At 36.2% G+C, this 26,828-nt stretch overlaps 2 protein-coding genes across 3 annotated transcripts in view; one reads left to right on the top strand and one right to left on the bottom strand.

Moving 5' to 3' along the window:
- The window catches only part of apbb2a (amyloid beta (A4) precursor protein-binding, family B, member 2a), a 36,298-nt gene extending 22,917 nt beyond the window's left edge, over window positions 1–13,381 (top strand). The window contains exons 9-14 of one of the 2 annotated variants that reach the window (XM_016254635.1): window positions 2,655–2,769; window positions 3,197–3,272; window positions 4,942–5,022; window positions 7,408–7,523; window positions 8,673–8,855; window positions 12,581–13,381. In XM_016254635.1, coding sequence (XP_016110121.1) covers window positions 2,655–2,769; window positions 3,197–3,272; window positions 4,942–5,022; window positions 7,408–7,523; window positions 8,673–8,855; window positions 12,581–12,736 — 727 coding nt within the window. In that variant the 3' untranslated portion in view covers window positions 12,737–13,381. Of the gene's footprint in view, window positions 1–2,654; window positions 2,770–3,196; window positions 3,273–4,938; window positions 5,023–7,407; window positions 7,524–8,672; window positions 8,856–12,580 lie in introns of both variants that reach the window. The other variant, XM_016254634.1, reaches the window with a different exon arrangement.
- Window positions 13,382–14,913: 1,532 nt separating this feature from the next.
- Window positions 14,914–26,828, bottom strand: part of LOC107568658 (putative methyltransferase NSUN7) — a 17,331-nt gene continuing 5,416 nt past the window's right edge. The window contains exons 5-8 of the mRNA XM_016254632.1: window positions 25,070–25,190; window positions 21,982–22,117; window positions 16,180–16,447; window positions 14,914–15,429 (exon numbers count right to left, since the gene is read on the bottom strand). Coding sequence (XP_016110118.1) covers window positions 15,059–15,429; window positions 16,180–16,447; window positions 21,982–22,117; window positions 25,070–25,190 — 896 coding nt within the window. The 3' untranslated portion in view covers window positions 14,914–15,058. The remainder of the gene's footprint in view (window positions 15,430–16,179; window positions 16,448–21,981; window positions 22,118–25,069; window positions 25,191–26,828) is intronic.

The raw sequence follows: 26,828 nt of genomic DNA, 5'->3' as shown, positions 1-26,828 counted from the left end.
TAGTTTTAGTCGACTAAATATCATAAGATTTTAGTCGACTAAGTCTACAGTAAATTTAGTCGGCTAAAATCTAATGGGTTTAGTTACGGTACATTTATTAATTAAGTATTTCTCTAAAATTTTCCAAGCTCATTACATAGGATTGATATTAATGTTTTAACATGATAGACACTGATTTAGATTTAACTGCGGTGACACACGACATGCCTTTATGTTAAAATTAAATAAACCCACTTCTCATAAAGAACAAGAACATGGTCTACTTTGTAACTAAATACCAATGGTTATATAGACTAATTATGCAGTCTTTATAGCAACTTGTTTACCATATTCTTCATTCTTTCAAGCAGACATATTTATTTCTATAAATAAATTTAGATTAATCTTTAGGGCTACTAAAGTTTTTCAGTCAAGAGCAGTGCGTGATTTTCTGTCTTTTTGTTGTTGCTTGATTAATATCAATGACTCGGACAATAGCAACTAAATTAGGCTGCTGTCCCTTTAAAACCAAATGCACAGCTGCAATGGATGCAATGTACTGATGCACGTTCTCCCTACTGTTTATGTTAACTTAAGACGTAATCAACTGTGTTTATGTGAATACTCGTCAAAACAGACAATTCAACATCATTTTGTGTGTAATTCTCCGATCATGCGACGCGAAAGAGTGCTCGTGCACTGTGAGAGGCGCTTTCTGTGTGTGTAACGTTATGCTTCAGTGTCTGCACTCAGAAAACCGGACCGAATAGAGCTCTCTTGCATCATCAGATTTATCCATACGTCTGCTCTTCTCTTACTCCCACATATTGACATTTTTGAACGTTTTAAGCGACGTGCAGCAAGTGTATGTTAGCTTATGTCCCGCCGGATCATATATGCGCATCTAACCTCCGAACCACGCAGCAGATTCCTTCTGAATGAATCTCTTCCCAAATCGTCCCTCCCTAATATTTCGTCTCGTTTTTATTGACGAAAATGTCAATAGATTTACGTCATAGTTTTTGTCATTCAAAAAGAGTTTTAGTTCGCTATGGTCTCGTTGTTGTCATTGGAAAAAAATATCGTTGATGAAAATTGACGAAAAATATTCGTCAGCGAAATTAACACTGCTTAGCAGCCACATAGAACACCCTAGCAACCACCCAAAACACCATTGCAACTCCCTAGCAACTGTCCACAGTAAACCAGATCACAGAGACACCTCCTTCATGCTAAACAGAAGGAAAACACCTAACAACCACATAGAACACCCTAGCAACCACCCAAAACACCATAGCAACTCCCTAACAACCCCTGCAGCAAACCAGAAGATCACAAAGACACTCCCTTCATACCAAACAAGAGGAAAACACCTGGAAACAACCCCAAACACTCTAGCAACACCCTACCAACCACCCAAAACACCCTAGCAACGTCAGAAGCGTCTGACTGTTGAATAGAGGTTTGCTGGCCGTCGCTGCTGTGCTCTGAATGTCACGAGTGACACTGAAACACGGCCACTAAACCATTAACCTTTACATTCTCAACACGCACATGTGGATATTCCTCCCGCTGACTCTTCTCTCAGCTCTCTGTCTGATGGATGGTTTTCTGCTGCCGTCTCATTAGCTCCTGTCCTGTTCTCATGCTGCTAACGCTCTTCAGTCTGAACACAGTATGTTAGTTTCATCTGTGATCGTTTGATGAATCTGTGTGAGGTTCCTGTGATTAAAGTATTCACACTGGCTTTTCCAAATAAAAACTGAACCTCTTTGAGCTAAAATATTTACTTGAAGCCCCCGTGAGATATTAAAGTTAATGTTTTAAAAATTTTACAACACACTCTGGTTAATGGTCATATGATGTGCATAACTGTTTTTATTCAAAAATGTCATCATTTTTTTATTTAATAAATTTTTTTTATATGGGTTTTATTTACAGTCGATGTTTTTTATTTAAATTATACATGTGATTTAATTGCTTTTTAATTTATTTTTATTTCATATCTACGAACTAACTGCTTATTTAGTTGTTTTGTTTTGATTGGTTTTTACATATATTTTAAGATTACATCTTTATTATATAATTGCTTTTTAGTAAGTGATTTTGAATTTTTTTATTTTAAATGCATTTTATTTGGACATTTTTTATGATTTCATAGCTTTTTAATAGTTTTTATATTTATTTTTTTTTTTACATTTTTTACCTTTATTTTAATTTCACATTTGTGATGTTTTTTAGTGTCTTGTTTTAATTGTTTTTACATTTAATTTGACATCTTTATGATTTGATTAATTTTTTGCAAGTTTTGAAAAAAATAGTTTTTATTTTTAAATTATTATAATTTGCCTTTTTTGCATACTCAAATTATGAAAACCTGTGCGAAAACTCAAGATTTTCGTAAACGTTGTGAAGTGTAACACTAAACAAAAGTGAAAATGAAATGACTCAGATCCTCATCCACTGCCTGAGTTAGTTAAATTTAGTTAAACTGTTGACATTTATATCTACTTACCTGAATAATAATCTGGTTAATTATCGCAGACATCTGAAGGAAACTCCAGCGCCCCCTTGAGTCCTGTGACAGTAATGCACTTTAATGTCTGTGTTTCTTGTTTTAAACCTGATTCTTGCTTTACAAACTCAAACACAAAGTGTCTCTCGTTCTGTTTCAGGGATTTTGTGTATGTGGCCCGTGACGAGAACACGCGTGTGTTGAAATGCCACGTGTTTCAATGTGACAGTCCCGCGGAAAGCGTCGCCAGCAGCCTGCAGCAGATCTGCTCGAAGGTGAGGAGCGAGAATCGAGAAACAATCCACACGCATTCACATTCACAGCAAACAAACACAAACGCTTTCATTCTGACAAATCGAATCACTGGTCGCATATTTATTATCAGGCTCATGAATATTTATGAGGATAGAGCCTCAGCAACCAATCATCTCTCCGGTTTCATCTGAAGCCCTTTCTGTGGGTCTGTGGAAAGATAAATGTGTCTTCTTGGGGAAATATGTGTGTTTACAGTATTTCTTTGCCGTTGTGTGTGTGTTAGTATGCGGCGTCCATCCTCGCGTAAAGTTGCCCGTTCAGCTCGTCCCTCCTCAGGCTTTGATTAACATTGAGCTGAGATTTATTGGCTGCAGATTAACGACCTGCAGAGAGACTGACAGGAGGAACGCAGGCTGTTTTCCTCAGTTGTGTTCTTTGTTTTCTCAGATTATGGCTGATCGCAGGAGCGTCGGTCCGGTCGCTGGCTCCTCGTCTCAGATCAGCTCTGATGTTCCTCTGAGAGGTAAGAGCTTCACACTGACCTTCAGTCACATGACCAATCGAATCTCAGCGCTTTGATGATTGTGAGTGACTTTAGCGCAGCGGTTCACAACCGTTTTGAGGCCTATTTCAAGGCCATCCATGTTTTGCTGTAATGCAAAATTTGTTTTGAAATGTATTCCTATCATAATTAAAATCCATAATTATTTTTCTAACGTTTGCATTAGAGCATATGTTTGCTCATTTCCAAGTGTATACAAAGTAATTAAGTAAAATAATTTAATTCCAGAATTCCAGAAGTTTAACTGAATGTTCGTCAAGGTTAACACTTTTTATTTTCAATGAATTTACATGACATTTCTAGTCATCTGTGATTACAGATTTTTTCATAAATATCAATTTTCTTTGTGGAACTGATACATTACAGCATAAAAGCTGATTTAGAATTGTATTTATAAAATAATTAAATAAAACAATTAAATTCCATAATTCTAAAAGTTTAGTTTGTTTGTTCAGGGTTTCAGATTTTTATTTTTATTTCTAATCTTGTGTGATTGCAGGGTTCTCTTTTGTTTTGTTTTGTTTTATAAATAGCATTTTTTAATATATATATATTTTAGTCATATATAGCAATTCCTACCTGCTAAAATATTTTAGAGCTTGACAGAACAAAAACATTTATATTCATTATAGTCTTTTTTCCCCTGTAATAACAAAAGTATAACTGGATGATCTACAGGGTTTACAATGAATTTAAATGACTTTTCTTGTCTTTAGTGACAAAGCCATTTCAACCCAATAAAATATTGTAGAGCATTTATATCCATTATAAAGATTCCCATGATTTTTAAGACTATTAATTTCCATTTCTAGAAATCACACATTTAAAATTGCCTCATATATCCAGGCTTTCTCCAGAACAGTGAAAACCCTGGTTCTTAAATAAAAAGGACAGTTTGTGAGGAAACAAATTAAAATAAGGAATACGTATTGAATCCCAATCAATGATCTCAAATGGGGTTTTTTTGCACCCTAACGGTTCATTAGTTTCAATGACACTGTATTTTTGATTAAAGAACTTAGTGTATCTATAGCTCTGATTTCATGACCCAAATGCTTGTATTTCATAAACGCTGCTGCGGTCCACAGAGATGCATTGTTTTGTTGTAACATCCTGTCGCAGCTTAAACACATGAATATAAATAGACCTACGAGCTGTTTTTCCTCAGGTTTTGATGTGAATATATATGTTGTGTGTGTTTGGAGGGTTGTAAATTCACGCTCCAGCACGCTCCAAGTCCATAAATAAAGCATTGGGCCGTGCTGACCTCAGCAAACGCTCGCGCTTTATTGCATAAAGTCTGTAAATTCCTGCAATGATCAGTGAGATAATGAAAGCTGCAGTTCTGACCCATTAAAATGCAATTAAATCGCCCGTGTTACAGATCAGAGAATCCCCGCCGCTGCTGCATTTACATCCGTCTCATCTCGATCACAGTTTACAGCAGCTTCAAACGCGGCTCACAGTGCAGGGTTTCTGGGCTCCTGAGGGACGCATTGCTCGGTTTTCATCATGCCAGAGTTTCCCGCTCTATACGAATGCATTTAGAGCGTTGATTCCCTCGCCGGCACTCGGACTGATGAGTGAAATCTTCTGCGTGATGTTTCTCATCTGTGTGTTTCCTCAGTAGAGTTTCCAACACCAAAGACTGACCTACAACACAGTTTCCACGTGCTTTACCTGGGAATGACGTCAGTACTGCGACCTATAGGTAAATCACACACACTACAACTCTGTGAACTTTGAACAAAAACCAAGGGCGTCCTTACTAAACGAAGCATGACACTTATTTTGTGCCATTGACACTGCTATAGAACTGAACTGATTCAAAAATGAGCTGAATAACAACACTGTCTTCTGTAGAGCTGCTTTACAGCTGAAATTGAACTAGTTTCATAAATGATTAATTTTGAACACCATTCATTTCCTGTTTATCAATGTGTCTTGCATAAAGCATTACAGAAATAAATGGAACTAAAGATTTATGTAAATACAGAAAACCTCTATTGTAACTTTTCAGAGACTAAAAATATGAAATGTAAAAATTACCTTACACTTTTTATTGTCATTTCTATTGTATTATGGGTGAATATTTGACCCACATATATTTATGTTAAAAATGTACTACACACACACACACATTTGTTTCTGTGAATTGTGGGGACTTTCCATAGACTTCTTTTACTTTTATACTGACCAAACTGTATTTTCTATCCCCTAACCCAGGGGTAGGCAAGTTCGGTCCTAGAGAGCCCTAGAGTTCAGCTTCAACCCTGAAAAAAAACCTCACCTGCCTATAGCCTTAGTAATCCTGAAGACATTGATTAGCTTGTTCAGGTGTGTCTGATTAAGGTTGGAGCTGAACTCTGCAGGACTGCGGCTCTCTAGGACCGAACTTGCCTACCCCTGCCCTAACCCAACATTAACCCTAAACCTAGCCCTTACAGAAAACCTGTTTGCATTCTTACACTTTCAGATAAACATAATTTACTATTTTTAATAATTATTTTTCCCCGGTGCAAATAGCTACAACTAAGTATTGATATTATCTGTTACTATTTGTATTTCATGTAAGTAGTTCTGCTATTTGTACTTCTCCTGCCTCTTTATTATCTGATTCTGTTTCTCACAATTAATTTCAGAGCTGCAACAGTCTAGTAATTCAGATCCAAAACACTAACAACCAAAAACAACCTTTGACAGATTTTTCTTTAGATGATTCTGAAGACGAATCTTAATTTCGAGTGAACCTTGAGTCACAAGTATTTCATATTTTAGTGTTTGACAAATTACAGTAACGGTTTTCTGTGTTCTACCTGACTTTAGTGTTTTTTAAGAGTGTTGATTTTTGGCAAATTGCATGTAAACCAATGGGGGAGTTGATATGATTCCAACACAGAACTTGTAAGAAAATTTGTACAGCCTTTCCAAAATGCATCGGTGTGTTGAAAATTTAAATGCACATTCATAATCCAGAATGAAAAATATTCACCAAATTTCAAGATGAAATAAATAGTTTAACCAGTATTTCAAGCTGTTTGAATATCGAGTATGGGTCAAATTGAACCCAACACAAAAGTCTTAGCAAAATTGGATAGCCTTTCCAAAACACATCTGTGCGTCGAAACTTTGCATGCACATTCATGACCCTAAATGAGAAATACTCACCAAATTTCAAGAAGAAATAAATTGTTTAACAATTATTTCGAGCAGTTTGAAAACAGAGTGTTGGTCAGATTGAGCCCAACACAAAAGTCCTAACAATATGTGTACAGCCTTTCCAAAACACATCTGTGTGTCAAAACTTTGCATGCACATTCATGACCCTAAATGAGAAATACTCACCAAATTTCAAGAAGAAATAAATTGTTTAACAATTATTTCGAGCAGTTTGAAAACAGAGTGTTGGTCAGATTGAGCCCAACACAAAAGTCCTAACAATATGTGTACAGCCTTTCCAAAACACATCTGTGTGTCAAAACTTTGCATGCACATTCATGACCCTAAATGAGAAATACTCACCAAATTTCAAGAAGAAATAAATTGTTTAACAATTATTTCGAGCAGTTTGAAAACAGAGTGTTGGTCAGATTGAGCCCAACACAAAAGTCCTAACAATATGTGTACAGCCTTTCCAAAACACATCTGTGTGTCAAAACTTTGCATGCACATTCATGACCCTAAATGAGAAATACTCACCAAATTTTAAAAAGAAATAATTAAAACAGTATTTCGAAATTTTTGAATATCGAGTGTGGGTCAGATTGACCCCAACACAATGGGAGAAAGCATGATGTTATTGGCTTTACAACATGCACTTTTGAGACGAGTCTTGTGCACGTCTTGTACTGAATGTCTGCATTGAGTATATCCAAATTAGTCAAGTTACATTTATTTATTTATATATATTTTTTTTTACAATGCACATTGTTTCAAAGCAGCTTGACAGAAAGTAAATCAGTCACTCCTGAGCTTCATCTCTGTTTGGATGCTGACAGTCAGACTGATCACTAGGTTTTGGAGACAAACTGATTTCTACACCATTAGATATTATAAACATCCTGTGTAACTGTAAGGAACTATAATGCTGTTTCAGGAATGGACATGATAAATGGAGCGATAGACAGTCTGATGTCCGCCGCAGGGAAAGAGGACTGGACCCCCGTCCTGCTCAATGTCGCTGACGCCACAATTACGGTCATCAAAGAAAAGGTGACGCTTACTTTACATTTTTGTGACCATTTCTACTTTTTATGCATTATTTTTCTGTCTTAAAACAGTTTGTGCATCAGACCACATAGATGAACATTTACAAACTAATCCTTGGTTTTTGTTTGACTGATCATGAAATGTCATCTAGAGACAAAAATTTTTAATAAATTTAATTTTGAATGGATACGGATTTAGACACTTCTTACATTTACATACTTAACAAATAAACACATTTATCAAATAATTCATGCAAGTTCCAAAACTTTTTGCATTAACTTGAGAAACTTTGCATTCATTCTCTTTAGTGGCTCCGCAAAATAAAGGCATGTACAAATACAAACATTTAGTGAGTGAACACAAATTTTCTCAAAGGAATGCAAAATTTTAGTGAGTGAATGAAAACATTTTAAATACACGTTCTTAAATACTAACACATTTACCATATTCATCTAAGTGCTTAAAAAAAAAAAAAACATGAGATGGGAGTAAAATAATTACTTGTTTTTTGTGAACAAACGCAAGGTTTCTTAAAGCGTTTCTCGAAAACATTTTGTGAGCTAACACAAAGTTTGAGAGTGAATGCAAAATGTTTGAAAGTGAATGCAAAAGCTGTGTGACCTTAACGTTTCTTAAAGAAATAGAAAACTTTTGTGAGCCAACACAAAGTTTCTGGATTGAGCGTGTTGTGGGCTAATAAGTTGAAGGCAAATACAAACTTGAAGGCGATTGCAAACTTTCAAGAGCAAAAGCAACAATTTACTGAGTATTTACGGAAGGTACTTTTTTTATAAAAAAAGCAACAACAACATAAGCTTTTCTGTATTTTATGGAGCCCATAAAGGGAAATACAATGCAATTTTGGGGTGTGACTCATGAGAACTGATATGAAATAATTTAGGTTCATTCACTTATTTGGCAAACCCTTATAATTTGAGTTAAAAATATCAAAATGACACAAAACCTTGCCCACATGGACACCAGGACAATCCGAGGACAAATTCACCGCACAGAAATCAACACTGTGCGACTCCTGCTCTTCTCTTTCTGCTTGGACCCTGATAAAACATTCATCGGCCTGTGAAAGTAATTCAGAGCTGGTGACATGAGACAGACAGTTTTATTACCGTAATTTCTCTTCTGTTCGGACAGGAAGAAGAGGAGGAAGTCATAGTGGAGTGCCGCGTGCGCTTCCTGTCCTTCATGGGCGTGGGACGTGATGTCCATACGTTTGCGTTCATCATGGACACGGGAAACCAGCACTTCCAGTGTCACGTGTTCTGGTGCGAACCCAACGCGGGAAGCGTGTCGGAGGCCGTGCAGTCGGCCTGTGTGGTGAGTGACACAAATACATGTCACACGGAAATCACATGCTTCTCATTTAACCCTCTAGCCATCAAATTTTTATATTTTGACATTTTAAAAATCTTCATCGGGATGAGATGACACTTGGTGACTTTTGTCACATTAGCAATATGAACACACACAAAAAGCATGGATATGATTCAGATATGTTAAAGGGTAAAAAAAAAAGTCACACTTGACTTCTTCGCGGTCAAAAATGACAGACATAGGAAATGAATGGGAAATACGAAAACATTTTCATTTCTGTTCTGAAGTTTTATTAACATTTATTGAATTACAGTGAATACAATATTAATTACAAAATGTTTGTATATAGTGTTTTGAATTATCACTATCCATTCCTTATTTTGTTAGATTTTTTAATGATCATATACTGAGTAACAAAAATGCTTTCTGTGTGTTCCCTTTCTAACAAGATTTGAAAGTTTGACTGTAATCATAATGTAAAACCTGATACTTATCTAACCAAAAATATCTAAACCTTGACAAAAAGTAGTCTTTTAGAAATATATCTAAATGCAAAACCTAAAAAAATGAAGAAATCATGTCTAAAAAAACAACGGGAATCCAAAAGCCTCTGTATATGTCTATACAGGTGCTAATAAAAGAGGTTATGAAAGAAAGAAAGAAAGAAAGAAAGAAAGAAAGAAAAAAGTATTAATTCTAATGGAGAAAATAGCTCATTAAAATTGTATAAATATTGCATAATATCATAAAATTCCCTCAAAATCATAAATAATAATCAAAAAATAATATTGAACAAATATATTACATTACAAAAAGTTACATTTCAAGACATTTCACACTTTTGACCACGAAGGAGGCAAGTTTGAATCCTAAACGAAGAGGGCCAGAGGGTTAAGGAGTATTACAGGTTAAATACCAATTTAAACGAGGTAAGGTGAAACGTTTAGAGAAGAAACACTTCTTCACACAAAACGTGACCGAACACAAATTTAACGAGCAAGCCTGAAGTTTCTCATGTAAACGCAAAACTGATCTAGAGTCTTCTTATATTTGTATTTTTAACTTAAATATAATTTAACACATATACCAAATCATTCATGCAAGTGTTTTGAAAACAAAAAGCTTTATGAAAACAAAAAATATGAGCTTCAGTTTCTTGAGGGACCACAAAAGTTGAGAACACAAACAAACATTTCTCAAGGCAATGAATGCACAAGTTTCTTGAGCTAATGCAAACATTGGATGCAAACAAATTCCAGTTCCTCTTCAGGAACTCGAGCTGCGTCGAAAAACGCTAGGGGAACGCCGTTCAGCGTGACGGGCTCTGAATCTCGTGTGTAATCAGACCAACAGCTGGGCGAGACGTCACGGCGGGTGACGTAATGACCAGGAGGCTATAAAAGCACGTGCGGTGAGACCAGCGTCAGCTTTTTGTCATTCAGCAAGCGCTCTGTGTGTGTGTCAGTCTGATATCTGTTTGTGAGTAGAACATATTTGGTGTTGTCTGTCCCGTAGGGCTAGAAAATAAGGAAAATAATTATGTCCAAGGCACATGACAAGTCACATCATTTCAGTAGGGGCGAAGGCAGCCAGCGTTTCAAACTGTGTGTTCCTCCGGCGGGTTGGTCCACGCCCCTTACCTTTGTTAGGTTTTATGGTCTAGACTTGCGAGCCACTCCTGGCTCTTCTGTTCTCTCGCCGTAGCTGTGCAGTCTTCCACACTCGGCAGAGACTTAGAAGTCTGGCGGCGTGGGCATTCTCGTTCCCCTAGCGTTTTTCGACGCAGCTCGAGTTCCTGAAGAGGAACGTCTCAGGTTACGTATGTAACCCTAGTTCCTCGAGGGAACGAGACGCTGCGTCTCGGTGCCATCCTTCCGGCGTCCCTGCCAGCGCTTGCTTCACTCCTTGAGCTGACGCTGGTCTCACCGCACGTGCTTTTATAGCCTCCTGGTCATTACGTCACCCACCGTGACGTCTCGCCCAGCTGTTGGTCTGATTACACACGAGATTCAGAGCCCGTCACGCTGAACGGCGTTCCCCTAGCGTTTTTCGACGCAGCGTCTCGTTCCCTCGAGGAACTAGGGTTACATACGTAACCCGAGACGTTTTCTTGTGTGAACAAACATTGAGTAAAAAGTTTCTTGAGAGAAAGCATGTAGTCACCTAACGGGAGTTTTGAGCGCGACAAACATTTTGTGAGCTTACAAAAGTTTTGTGCAAACACAAAGTGTTGTGAGTTTTTGAGCAAATGCAAACATTAGGCTAGCTTACAAATGTTTTGTGAGTGAACGTAAAGTTTGAGGCAGTGCACTTGTATCGAGAGCAAATGCATAGGTTTGGAGACCGAACACAATTTATTTACAAACGTTTTGCGTGCAAACAAGGTTTCTTGAGTAAACGCAAACTTTGTGTGAGTTTTTAAAAGTTCTAAAAGTTTATGGGTAACAATTTCTTAAGCGAAAGCAAACATTTTTAATTAACAAGTTTTGTGAGCGAAAGCTAATTTTTTGAGACTGAATGCAAAGGAGACATTATGTGAGCTAACAAAATTTTTTTGTGAGGGAACGCAAACTTTAATAAGCATACACAGTTTCAAAGTTTCTCAAAGGGAACATTTTGAGAGTTGACAAAATTTGTGATGCACACAAAGATTCTTGAGGAAATAAGTTTGAGAGCAAACATTTTCTCAAGTGAACGCAAACGTTTTTTCAGTTTGAACTAACAGTTTCTTGAGGGAATGCAAACATCGTGTGAGCTAACAGTTTTTGGCAAACGCAAACATTTTGAGTTAACAAAAGTTTCGTGAGCAAACACAACATTTCTTGAGGGAAGGCAAAGGTTTCTCATGAGAAGTCTCAGTTTTGAAAATGAATGCAAAGTTTCTCAAAGAAACGCAAAAGTTTTGTGAGCAAACAGTTTCTCGAGGGAATGCAAACTTTCGGAAGCATACACAAAGTTTCTAGTTTTGAAGTTTCTCAAGGGAACATTTTGTGAGTTGACAGGTTTTGTGTGCAAACGCAAAAGTTCTTGAGAAAAGTTTCTCAAGGGAACGTAAAAGTTTTGCAAACTAACAGTTTCTTGAGGGAACGCAAAATGTTTGCTAGCAAATGCAAAGTTTGAGTAAATGCAAACATTGTGTGAGTTTTTTTGGCTAATGCAAAAGGTAAATCAACAAACATTTTAAGAGTTAGCAAAAAGTTTTGTTAGTGAGTGGAAACATTTCTTGAGGGAACGCAAACGTTTGAGATCAAATGCAGTTTTACAAACTAGCAGTTTCTTGAGGGAACACAATTTTTGTAATTGAATGCAAAAGCATTGAAAGAATTTCTTAACTCTCAAAATGTTTGCATTCGCTTAATTAGCCAAAAACTGTTAGCCAAAAGCTTTGTGTTCCCTCAAGCTTGCAAAACTTTTGTTTACGCACAAACATTTTGTGTACCCCCTCGAAACATTTGCTCTCAAAACTTTTGTTCCGTTAACAATTGAACTCACAAAATATCTCCTTAAACTTTGCATTGTCACAAAACATTCACAAATCACTCAAGAAACTGTTCGTTCACAACTTTTTAGTTCAATCACAATTATTCTGTGTCCTCTAAGAAACTTTGTTTGCTTTATTTCCATTTGGAGTGACCGCATTCCACAGATTCTGTACATAAAGTGTTAAGTTGTACTAAAGTGTATCATTCTGCAGTTGTTTAAGGGTTAAATCTGTGTTTTTTCTCTAGTTGCGGTATCAGAAGTGTCTGGGGAAGTCCGACTCCTTGACTCCGCCCCCTACCGACTCCGTCACCCGCCGCGTAACGTCCAGCGTCAAGCGCGGCGTCCAATCAATTATAGACACTCTGAAAAAGAAGCCCGCCCCCGAGGTTCCCCACCAATGACGGAGCAGAACAGCTGTGATGGACAGCAGGTGTATGTGTGTGTATTTACTGATGCAAACGAGAAGAGTAACAGGCCAACATAACAAAAAAAAGACGAGCGAGATGAATGAGATGTCGTCGGCGCGTAACTGCGCTGAATGAAGCATGCGTCTGCCTTACACTAACACATTCTCACTCAAGTATTTCGAGGGCGTCAGTGTTCATGTGGCACTGATCCAGTCACGTTCAGATCAATGTAAGTCTTCACATGCGTGACCTGGATTCAGTGCATCTCATTTCAAACCACCCGCTCATTCACACACTCGGGAAATTGGATCCTTTGAAAATTGTTCTCTTTCCCCAAGAAATTTAGAGTGAATTTTCCGCTGTTGGAAAGTGTGCAAAATGTCACAGACTCGCGGCCTGCCTGATCTATCATCTTTCATCATGATGTTCAGTGGGAATATTGTAATACATCAGAGTCTGTCTGTAACATCTGCTCAGTCTGATACTGTAATGAAGAGCGGAACGGGGATTTTCTGATCACACACACACACACACACAACAGCCTGAAAGAGTCCCTGCGCAAGTACGCAAACACAGACGTGAATGCTTGGCAAATGTGTGCTGCTTCTATACAAACTCAACATGATCCTGTGGTGTTGAAAGTATATATATATATATATATATATATATATATATATATATAAAAAAAACTTCCTTCAGATGTATAAATGACATTAAACCAGATGTTTTTGTTCAGCTGTCCAGCTAAAGATGCCAAAGTTACTCGATCTGTTTTCTTTAAACGTTTATAGAACCTTTAAACAAAATGTATTAAAAAAAAAAAAAAGGTTTGTTTTTGTTTAAAATCATATTTGCTCCATCAGGCTTTTATGGCTTGTAGTCGGATATAGTGAGAATATGCAGGGAAAAAAACAGCCGTTTTATTCAGAGACTCAAAATGAGCAAAAATATGAATCTGCTGCAGATGCTGATATTTATATATGGAGATTCTGATGCTTGTGATGTAAATCAATGAGATATTTATAACAGTAGAGCAGATACTAACACAAAATGATCTAAATATCAGTCGTGGCTCTATATCTCCAGTAATAATAAGATGAGATTGAAATGCTCCAAACATATAATGCAGTGATCGAGAGCTGAAGAAATAAAGACTCCTCAGAAGATGTGAGATGTTCTGGAGGCTTGTGAAGATCATTCCTCCGCTGAGGAACAGTGAAAGTAAAGCTTCTGGAAACAAACGCTCCTCAAAAGATCCTGAGGATCAGATTTGAGACTCTAAAACATGATTGATGGAGAATCAAGTAAAGCTGAGCTGCTTCAGTCCAGTAAGTGTTCATCTGGAGATATTACTGACGTTATTCTGACGCTTACTTGATCAAAATCAGTCAAGATTTGACACGAGAAGCTCGAGCTGAAGCTGGACGTTTGTACAATTACACTAAAAGAGCTTTTACTGGATAAAAGACCATCAACATTGTAAAATGTGGTCGAAATACATTGATTTAATGCTAAACGTTATTAAAAAAAGGTTAACAAATTACATAATTAGCATTGAAATTTTACTTGATGATGATAAAACCGCTTCACAATATCAATGTTGATTTAACCTTGATCATTCCCATTGAATAGCTGGTTGGATCCACTTCAGAAAACCCTCTTATTTTGGTGCCCTTTTGGTGTGTAACAGCCGCTTCATAATTGCATAAATTTTTAAATGGTAAAACAAAGTCTCTTGCTTTTTTTCATTAAGAAATCCCACCTTGTGAAAGTAACCTTAAAAAAGCAACACCATCTAAAAACCATTTCTCCACCGTGAGTCCTTGAGAAACCGTAGAGGACGACGATTTACACTAACGCCCGCCGTAACGCCCTTTTGTAGCAGTGCTGAAGATGCAAAACCTACTTGCATTGCATTATGAAGAGTGGAGCACAGTGATGCATGAACAGAGCTTGCTTTGCTAAGAGATTTTGCGTACTTGCGTAGAGGAATAGCTACATGAGGAATCCCTGCTAAAGTAGAAGCGTCAGATATCAAACAAACACAGGAATGCTATTTTTCACAGAATGGTGTTTTAAACCAGATCGACCACTAAAGACACTCATTTTTACACCATATTAAATGTATCATGTTGTGGAAATAAATGACATCAAAACAAACATGTCTCTCTATGTTTTATTTGCATGTAAACTCGCGTGGCATTGCAAAATATGCATGTTTTGATGGCAGTGTTAGTTTAGTAACAATGGGTCAGTTATCTGGCATTAAAAAGTCGTACATTTTAAAAAAGCGAGTGAAATGCGGACTAATGCGTGTCAGAGCCACGGCCGCAGATGATTCAGTCTGAACGGCGTTTGGCTTCGAGGAAGAGCTGGTGTTGAGTTACGCCACTGCAGGTTTGTGTGGGCGGGGCTTGGCCGGGCAGGAAGGGCGTGGCTCCACCTTTGAGGAAGTAGACCGTCGCTTGACAACAGAACAGGAGGAAATGTGACGGTTGCCGGCCGAAGCACTTCCTGTCGGCCTTTGGGCGGAGCGGGAGGCGGGGAGGAGTGATGATCATTGGTGGAAACCGAGGCCAAACGAGTCAAACTTTTACTGTACGAACTGGAGAAAGGGGCGGGGCTGGGGGCGGAGCCTGTCCTGGAGAAACCGCTCCGAGAGGGACGTTGAGAACTAGATGGTTTATCTGTGGAGATACAGAAGTAAACAGGACGTTTGGTGAGTTTTCCTCAGTAGTTTACTCTGGAAATAATGTTGGGATTACACCGTGTCCTAACTACACGCGACACCGCCATACGCGACAAAAGATATCTTTTCCATGTTAAATCTGAGGTTTTGTGCAAACCAGCCGCAAAGGCCACACGCGAAATTTCTATTTTAGAAACGGTTTCTATTTCCGCGACGTCGCGACTGGAACTCAAGCATACAAACTATACGACAGACGATAATTCTCAGGTGTCCGTGTGCTTTATTCAAAGCTAAACGTGTCTAATGCGAGTTTGAATATCATTTTGCGTGACCTTATAGCCGTACTGAAAGCAACAACAGATAGTTTACCTCAGATCTTGAAAATAAAGTAAAGCAAAGATATACATTTAAAAGTGTGAACTCGCTGCGAACCAACGAGTGCTTTCCATAAAGATGGTATCAGTCACCATGTACATTTAATGATGTTAAAAAGGTTTAATATGTATGAATTAGATTATAAACTTATCCATTTCGTTGTGAGTGCAGAGCGCTTTAGGAGAGGCTCCGCCCCCACACGCTTCTGATTGGCTGTGATATTTAATTGATTCTGTCGCGTTGCATCTGGTGTGGACACCTAAATTGCTTGTTGCTGGAATCTTGTGGCGTTGTGTGTAGTTAGGACACTGTGTTAACAATTAAATCAAGCTAAATCTAATGTTATTGTGTGTATTCGTTAAACTGAAGTAACCGTAGTGTGCCGGACTCCGAGGCGACTGACTCAGTGTCGGCTCTGAGCTGCTTCCTTTCATCTCACGGTTCAGAAATTCCGCCACGCGTGATTGGTCGCTCTGTGTGGCGTGTGGGCGTGTCTTCACAGAGCGTTTCTGATTGGCGGGTGCTCTGTGGGACCGTCGGCCTCGGCCTTCTTTCTTGATTGGCTGGAGGCCGTCTAACAGGCCTTTGGCCGCTGCGCGAGCGAGCACTTCTTGTGGCGTTTCTATCACTTCTGGTTGAGGCTGTGCAGGAGACAAAGAAAAGAAAGAAAGGCTGAAGAGCATTTGAAAAACAATTGTATCTGTTCCAAGGAGGCACTTTAGATAAACACGTCTGACAAATGCATAAAATATATTTAAAAAGCAGTTGAACTGAGGGGAACTTCTGTATTGTATTTTTAAAAATATTTTGGAGCTGTATTTTATAAATATATATTTATATCTCACACACACACACTCTCTCTCACACACACACACACACTCTCTCTCACACACACACACACACACACACACACACAGTGTGAAATAAGGCTGGTCACCAAAGAAAGGGGGTTAAACAGGGAAGAACCAGAATAATGCAACATCCGAACCATAAATAACACAAACACATTCTCGTCTTTCTACCTCATGAACAATTTCAGCAGGACACAAATCATGAAAACAGCAGCATTTGTTAACTTGTATAAACATATAAAAAGGCCGAAAGTTAATAATAATAATAATAATAATGTCAAAAGTAATAGTAAAATAAAATGCTGAAAAAAAGTTTGAAAATCTTAAATGTATTTTTTTTTAATGTATCTAAAAAGATTTAAAAATAATAATATAAAAGAAATAAAAAAGAAAATGGTGAATCAGTCTAATTCTGTGGGGAAATGCTTTCTGAACTACTTCTGTACTGTATTTTGTTTTGTTTTCATTTTCAGCTACATTAAGAGTTACAAACATATAAAAAAAATAATAATAATAAAAAAAAAAATCACAAAGAGGTTAAATAATAGTAAAGTATTTTGAAAATGTACATTTTAAATGTTATTTTCCTGAAATTTGAGCTAATTTCTTTGTATATTTTAAGACGCATTAAAAAGAAAAAAATAAGCTAAACTTTTTAAATTTTTCAGGGAAAAAACCCCCAACAATTCTCATAAATTAGGTCTCTGTGAAGCATGTTGGATCAGTGTGTGTTTCTTCCAGGGTCACTGCTGTCTCAGCACCACACACACACACACACACACACACACACCAGCTGAATTATTCACTGTAAGAGTGTGTATGTGTGAGGATGTGAGGTTTTCCCCTGTTGATGCTAACACATGCAGACATGAGGGCTGAATTATTCAACATGTCCTGCCCTCGTCCTCCTCCTCATCACATTTATTGCCCGTCCTGTGTTTCTGATGCGGCTCTGGCCCCAGATTACGCTCATCATGACTGTCCTTCAGCTGAGCATGAGGTCACACACTGAAACAGAGCCGATCTTCCGTCTGAACGCAGCTGCAGACTTGATTAGTGCTTTCTGAACTACTTCTGTACTGTATTTTGTTTTGTTTTCATTTTCAGCTACATTAAGAGTTACAAACATATAAAAAAAATAATAATAATAAAAAAAAAAATCACAAAGAGGTTAAATAATAGTAAAGTATTTTGAAAATGTACATTTTAAATGTTATTTTCCTGAAATTTGAGCTAATTTCTTTGTATATTTTAAGACGCATTAAAAAGAAAAAAATAAGCTAAACTTTTTAAATTTTTCAGGGAAAAAACCCCCAACAATTCTCATAAATTAGGTCTCTGTGAAGCATGTTGGATCAGTGTGTGTTTCTTCCAGGGTCACTGCTGTCTCAGCACCACACACACACACACACACACACACACACACACACACACCAGCTGAATTATTCACTGTAAGAGTGTGTATGTGTGAGGATGTGAGGTTTTCCCCTGTTGATGCTAACACATGCAGACATGAGGGCTGAATTATTCAACATGTCCTGCCCTCTTCCTCCTCCTCATCACATTTATTGCCCGTCCTGTGTTTCTGATGCGGCTGGCCCCAGATTACGCTCATCATGACTGTCCTTCAGCTGAGCATGAGGTCACACACTGAAACAGAGCCGATCTTCCGTCTGAACGCAGCTGCAGACTTGATTAGTCCCAGGTGCGACCGTAAAGCCGCGTGTTTTACGGGAGGAGGGTTATATTCCCACACACGTCTAATAGCCTTTATGAGACCTTTATAAGCGAAGCACAATGATCTTTATTAGTGGCTTTTATTAGTCGTGGCAGGAAGGATATGGAGCTTGATGATGTTTTCCTGACTGTCAGTGCAGAACTAAATATGACGGATCGCTGTAATCTAACTCGGCGTATACGTCGCGTTGTTTGCTGGAGTTTAACTCTGATCCAGCAGGAAGCTCTTCTCTTTCTCCGTCTCTCTGCCGTGTTATTTTTAGCTGCAGATGAAAGCAGAGGGAGGATTCCTCAACAGACACAGCAGGATTAGTCCATGAGAAACAAAGAGCGTCTCTATCGAACCCCAGAGAAACTCTTCCCAGCATGCTTTCAGCATCAGCTAGAAAGAACCACCAGCCTGAAAGAACCGTATCTGTTCCAGCTCACAGACTCGCTCTCTGTTTATATTATTATTTGTAATGATTATACACGCACACGCATAGAAAAATATACAGAAATCTGGCTCAAAAATATTTCAGGAAGATAAAACAAAATAAACATTTTCGTTATTTTACTACTATTTTTGGCTTGGTATAGTTAAGATCAAAATATAAATAGTTCAACACACACACACATATATATATTTATATTATATAGATTTACCAAGAAAGGGCTCGAAATATTTCAGAAAGATAAACCTAAATATTTGATATATTTTATTACTTTTTTTTTTTTATTAGTGTAAACTAATAAAGGGCTACAAATATTTCAGGGGAAAAAAAACCAACAAAAATATATTCTAGTACTATTTTTGGCTTAGTGTAGTTTTGAAATCAAAATATATAAATTGTTCAAAATATATATTAGTTAGATAAATAAATAAATATAGAAAATTGGTTAAAAGATACTTACGGAAAATAAACGTTCCAATATTTACATATATATATATCTTAATATCTAATGTATTATATAAAATATCTAATATATTAAATATATTTTAGGTCCTTCACTAATGTTTTTGTGCATTTTTAATATCTAAATATAAAAATATTGTTAAAAAAATATCTATCATCTATCTATCTATCTATCTATCTATATATATATTTCAGAAACAAACAAAAAATATTTTAAATATTTGATTGCTATTTTTTTAGTAGTGTAGTTTTAAACAAAATATATTAGTGTTGTTCAAAACATATAAAAATACAAAAACTTGGCTACAAATATTTCAGGAAAAAAATATTTTAGTAATTTTAGTACTATTTTTGGCTTAGTGTAGTTTTAAAATCAAAATATATAAATAGTTCAAAATATAAAAGCTATATAAATATACAAAATTGGTTAAAAGATACTCAAGAAAAATTTACTTTCCAATATTTACATAAATATTTTAAATATATTTTAGGTACTACAGTACTTTACTACTGTTTTTAGGATTGTGCATTTTTAATATCTAAATATAAAAATATTGTTCGAAATGTTCCCCCCCCCCACAGTTTGACTGGTTCACAATTTCATATACGTTATGCATCTGCCACATGTTGATTTGATCGAGTCTAAAGGCATCAATAGTGATGGTCTAGGAACCACAAACAGCTCGATCAGAAATAATCACCATTTCCTCTCATTACAGAGATACTTGCTATAATGCACAGTGTATGACCAGATCCTTTTCTTTTCTTCTTTACTCATCATTTAATTACATTCTTCTATAAAACTGTATTTTTAAAAAATGCAGAAATGCCAGATTTGTGATAACTGCACACCACACAATGAATTAAACATGCAACATAACGAGAGCATGTGACTGCAGTGTCTCACACAACCGTCTGAAACATTTAAAATCGCTGCATAATTTTTTAAAATGATGTAGCATATAGTATACACACTACATAGTATGCAAGTATCTATTCTGACAAATTTTCCTTTCCATTTAACCACATTTCAAGTGCTTTCAAACACACAAATGAGGGTAAAACATTTGTTTTTAAATGCTGAACTAATGATTTTCTGATCAGATGATCCACGTGACAAATCACACGCAGAGGCCGGACTGGGTTTATTCTCATGCATGTTCTCAACTCTCACTTTGTGTACATGGGTCAACGACGAAAAAGGGTTTAAGCATAAAAACAATAAGTGTAATACTGCTTTAAATTGTTGTTGTTGTTTTCCCGAATTTAAAAAAAAAAAAGTTTTGTTTTTGTTTTTCTGAGCAAAAAATAAAATATCATACATTTGTCCTTGATTTACAGAAGACACCCACTAAAATGTCATTCAGTGTAACAGTCCTGTCACGCATATTTACAACAAAAATCAATTTATTACATATTAAAAGACTAATTACTTTCAACCCAAATACTAATTAGTTGTAATTTTACATTTTGTAAAAAAATGTGCCACTATCCGAGATTTTGCCCATTTGTCTACATTTTTTTAAACTTTTTTAAAACACAATCAAATTTAATATGCTCTCTTATTCTTTTATATATTTTAATATGTATAAGTCAGAATAAGCATGTTGTTTGTTTGTATTGTGTTACACTGAATGACTGTAACCTTATTTCAACCAAATTTTGACATTTTATTATTCAAAAACGTATTTGAAACCTTAAAAGTAGACGCTTTACTTACATTTAATGTGCTTTCTCTTGATATAAAATCACTTTTGTAAATTTCTTTTGATGCGGACATCTTAACGTCTTTGACCCTCATACTTGTGTAAATACTTGAGTATTTGGTTTTGGGCCGTCATGAGGGTCGGTGAGTGTTGTTTTTGGGAATGATAATGCTGATGATCAGTACCTCTCGTGTGAGCAGCGCTAAAAAACAGCCGTTACTACGATCTGATGCTTCCAGTCTGAAGAATCTGGCCTTCATCTCCTCTGTTTCCTCATCATCTTCAATGATAGAGTCCTGCAGGAGACTCGGAGAACTCAACCTGACACACACACACACACACACACACACTTATTAGGTTATGTTATAGCTGGCACTGTGGTCAGTCAAGCAGGTTATAATAAAACAAAAGAAAAACTATATAAACATTACTTCGTTTTTTATTTCCTTCCGGTGAAATTCCAAACCAGATTGATTTTGAACCACGAGCGTTTGTCCACTCATTTGTCCTTCTCTTAAGATCATGTTACACTTTATCCAATGGTATAATATAAAAAAGTTAAATATGCTATTATAGACACAATATTGAGTGTTTTTGCTCTTTTCTGCCAGTGAAAACAGTTCCAAACAGTCACAGCTTTTGCGTCTCCGATAAACACAGAATGATTCAGCGTTAAACGAATCAGGCGAGTCAATCGTCCATTTGAGAAAGAAAAGTTCCCTACTATATAGACAGCAAAAAAGGGATGTGAACCAAACAGTATGTCTAAATGTCTGAAGTGTGCATCTGATGAACACTTTACGGATTCGTGAAAGGCAGCGCAGCGATGCAACTGATTCTGGAAGATCACAACAATGACAACATGATGAATGAAGTATACCCAGATTACATTCATACTTTATAGAACACACTTCAGGCCATAATTATTGTATTTTTTCAAAAGAAGCGTGTTGTTTTTGGGAATGATAATGCTGATGATCAGTACCTCTCGTGTGAGCAGCGCTAAAAAACAGCCGTTACTACGATCTGATGCTTCCAGTCTGAAGAATCTGGCCTTCATCTCCTCTGTTTCCTCATCATCTTCAATGATAGAGTCCTGCAGGAGACTCGGAGAACTCAACCTGACACACACACACACACACACACACACACTTATTAGGTTATGTTATAGCTGGCACTGTGGTCAGTCAAGCAGGTTATAATAAAACAAAAGAAAAACTATATAAACATTACTTCATTTTTTTATTTCCTTCCGGTGAAATTCCAAACCAGATTGATTTTGAACCACGAGCGTTTGTCCACTCATTTGTCCTTCTCTTAAGATCATGTTACACTTTATCCAATGGTAGAATATAAAAAAGTTAAATATGCTATTATAGACACAATATTGAGTGTTTTTGCTCTTTTCTGCCAGTGAAAACAGTTCCAAACAGTCACAGCTTTTGCGTCTCCGATAAACACAGTTGTGAATGATTCAGCGTTAAACGAATCAGGCGAGTCAATCATCCATTTGAGAAAGAAAAGTTCCCTACTATATAGACAGCAAAAAAGGGATGTGAACCAAACAGTATGTCTAAATGTCTGAAGTGTGCATCTGATGGACACTTTACGGATTCGTGAAAGGCAGCGCAGCGATGCAACTGATTCTGGAAGATCACAACAATGACAACATGATGAATGAAGTATACCCAGATTACATTCATACTTTATAGAACACACTTCAGGCCGTAATTATTGTATTTTTTCAAAAGAAGCACTGATTCAGAGAGTATGCGATTTCAGACGCAGCCAATCATCTGCGTCGCTCCTCAATGAATCAGCCGTTTGAAGGAAATGGTTGAGTGAATGACTCAATGACTCACTTAAGACAGTGACTTGTTTCATATTTAGAGTATAAGTGATAATTTCCCAACATTCCATTATTTCTATATTCAATATGTTTTATTTAAACAGTGTTATGGAATCTCTGAGATGGATTAAACCATGTATGTAAACCTAAATGCCATTTCGGAACCATTTCTGCAGGGAAAAACTAGATTTTGCTGATATTGATTTTAGCCCTTTAGAGTCTTATTATGCTCATTGCATTTACATGAAAGGAGAAGAGGTTCAAAAAGTTGCCCTTATTAAGAGGGGGCAAATATTGCCCCTTAAAATAGAAAAAAAAAAAGTTCATGTGTATTATTTTTTTTATCCTGGCGTCACTGAATTCTGCAGAGTGTAATTATGTCCTAAAAAACGGTAGATTTTTCACACGTGCAGCTCGCTTTACTGTATGTCTGTGCTGCGGTCTGCTTCTAATGCACTGAAAATACGGAGCACATCAGCTTCATTTTAACATCATTCAGTTTTTTTAGACAGAGGTTTACTTCATTTGCAAGTTGCTTTGGATAAAACTGTTTGCTGAATAATTAAATGTGCGTAATTAAAGCAGATTTCTAATGAGAAGTTTATGAAAACTGTTGCCAGCTACGCAAGAAAATGCGAGGCTCTTTCTTTCGTTTTTGCCAAAATAAAGGCTGGAAGATTTAAGCAATGCAATGTGAAAATGAAGAAATTAAAAGCGATATTACGTCTGTAATATTACAAAACAAAATAACTATTTTAATGTAAAATAAAAAGGAAATGTACACTTAATGGCTGATACAGTGTGGGAGAACTGGGTTCACTTTTTGAGTCAGTGAAAACCTATTAACAAATACACTCAAGTGTAAAAATCCTTCAAGAGGGAGTAGTTTATGAGCAAAACTGGAGTTAAAACAGATCACGGCTAGTTTGCAGTTCTTGCTGGACATGAGATGCTGTTTCAATGCGAGCATGCATGCATCATGCATTTCAATTGCCTTTGCCTTCATCTCTCATAAGCAATAAGAAGCGATTTCCAGTGTTTCAGCAGGATTCACATTAGGGGTTTTTCTGGACCTCTGGATCTAACTAACTCACACAAAATAGACAGACAAAAGGGGCTGAAATAACATTACTGCAGATTAAATAAGCGCTGATATTGTGTGTGAAGAAATTCCTTCAATACATTGAACACTGAGCTTTATACTCAACAACAGCTGCTCACCGTCAGCTGATTGGAGCACAGGGAGAGAGGGGCGGGGCTATTTATCACTGCACACAGCTGATTGGTTAATCATGACTAGCTCAATCTTTCCATCCACTCAAACACACACTCAATTTTGGTCATTATCGAAATGTGTTGAAACACGTCCCTTGACTTTTAAATATTCAAGAAACACCATATTAAGGCATCAGTATTTAGTCTCACCTGTATTTAAATAACTAGAAATGGTTTGATGCTATATTGTTTTTGCAGAAATATTGTAATTTGTCAGATTCCCTTACACCACTTCTATTATGTTTTTGTTGTATTATTATTTATTAAATTACTTCTGTTTCAGAATAAATCAGTAATTGATCATCAAATCACAAGTCTGCTTTAGGCAGAAGCTGACAAATAAAAATCATGACACTTACAGATAAAATATTCATAAACTGTTTATATAAAATTATTTAACTTATTTTTATGTATAAAATATACACAATATAATAAAATACTAAATACATATATATATATACACACACATATATATATATATATATAATGTATATTTATATATAAAATATACATAATATACATTTTATATAAATAAAAAAAATAATAGAAATATATTCATAGATTATACACACACACACACACACAATATACACACACAATATACAAATTCAACACTATAAACATTATGTAAAAATTTGTAAAAAAAATTATTTGTGATTTATTTGATGTTATTGTTATTTCTTAGCTTATTAGCACAATGCACTTTCATAATAAAACAAACATTATTAACCATCCTTTTATTTAATTCTAACTAGTAAACTTACAGAAAGGATACCTTGCCACCCTAAAACTAGGAAAAAAAAAAAAAAAATTTTTACCCAGAATTAACCAAATTGAAAAACAATTTGTTTTTGTCATTATTTCTCTATTCCCTTTTAATTTTCAAGTTCACAGAAAAATGTTTTAATGATCACGAGACAACACCTTCGAGATGTAAGTTCACACACACCTGTAGGGCGGCGCTGTGGAGTGATTCTCTTGTGTTTGTGAGAGGACCGTCTTCAGCACCTCCTCGTTCTCCTCTGGGTGAACAGAACAGGTGGAGTAAAGCACCGCCCGCACCTGAGGAACTACACACACACACACACACACACACAGACATGAGCAAAACTATTGTTAACACACTGCAGAGAACCACGGCTGTCTGTTCACTGACGGACTACAATTGATTCACGCCGGCTGTTAATTAACGCTGTGTTAACGGGAATCTGCAGGGAGGGGCCACAGCGTCTTCACGCTCGATAACTGCTGATGAATGGATCTCACACACACACACACACACACACACACACGCACATTAGATCAATATGACACAAATCATCACAGAAATTATGAACGTCAAAACAGGGAGGCATGTTTAAATCACTCTACGCTCTGGATCAGCTCTAGTTCTCTAGATCTACACTAGCACACGAGTTTGAACTCGTTCAGATCAGCGGTGTTACAGGAATAAGCCGTAAGAGGCGGATTATACACAAGTGTTAAGGCATGATACAAAACTGAGTAAACCACAATGTTTTATTTACTTATTTTTAATACATTTTTCCACCAAGTACCACAGTTCATGATTTAAATCGAAAGTTGCTAAATGTGAAAATCCAGCTAACAGGGAAATTTGGCTAACATTTTGGCATGGTTCTCTCAAAGTCATGAAAAATCTGTAACGTTAACAGAATATTCATTCAGATCTGGTCCCAGAAAATTAGCACAAAAACAGTATTTATACAACGTTTCCCTTATTTTTTTTCTAGTAAGACATTTAAATGTCGTTTGGTTTTGTTCTAGAAAGAGATATAAATTTTGTCCGGTTTTTGAATTAGTAAGAGATTTAAATGTTTGTTTTTTGTTCTAGAAAGAGATTTAAATGTCATTTGGTTTGGTTCTAGAAAGATATTTAATTGTTGTTTGGTTTTGTTCTAGAAAGAGATTTAAATGTTGTTTGTTTTTTGTTCTAGTACGATATTTAAATGTCGTTCTGGTTTTGTTCTAGAAAGAGATTTAAATGTTGTTTGTTTTTTGTTCTAGTACGATATTTAAATGTCGTTCTGGTTTTGTTCTAGAAAGAGATTTAAATGTTGTTTGGTTTTGTTCTAGAAATATATTTAAATATCAATCGGTTTTGTTCTAGAAATATATTTAAATGTCATTTGGTTTGGTTCTAGAAAAATATTTAATTGTTGTTTGGTTATGTTCTAGAAAGAGATTTAAATGTTGTTTGTTTTTTGTTCTAGTACGATATTTAAATGTCATTCTGGTTTTGTTCTAGAAAGAGATTAAAATGTTGTTTGGTTTTGTTCTAGAAATATATTTAAATATCAATCGGTTTTGTTCTAGTACGATATTTAAATGTCGTTCTGGTTTTGTTCTAGAAAGAGATTTAAATGTTGTTTGTTTTTTGTTCTAGTACGATATTTAAATGTCATTCTGGTTTTGTTCTAGAAAGAGATTAAAATGTTGTTTGGTTTTGTTCTAGAAATATATTTAAATATCAATCGGTTTTGTTCTAGTACGATATTTAAATGTCGTTCTGGTTTTGTTCTAGAAAGAGATTTAAATGTTGTTTGGTTTTCTAGAAAGATTTAAATGTCATTCGGTTTTGTTTTAGTAAGATATTTAAATGTCGTTATGGTTTTGCTCTAGAAATAGATTTAAATGTTGATCGGTTTTGTTCTAGAAAGATTTAAATGTCATTCGGTTTTGTTTTAGTA

The sequence above is a fragment of the Sinocyclocheilus grahami genome, unplaced genomic scaffold (assembly GCF_001515645.1).
Source record: "Sinocyclocheilus grahami isolate Dianchi unplaced genomic scaffold, SAMN03320097.WGS_v1.1 scaffold1269.1, whole genome shotgun sequence".
NCBI classification, from domain to species: domain Eukaryota; kingdom Metazoa; phylum Chordata; class Actinopteri; order Cypriniformes; family Cyprinidae; genus Sinocyclocheilus; species Sinocyclocheilus grahami.
The sequence above is the reverse complement of the archived record's forward strand: the minus strand, read 5'-3'. Positions and strand labels throughout refer to the sequence as shown.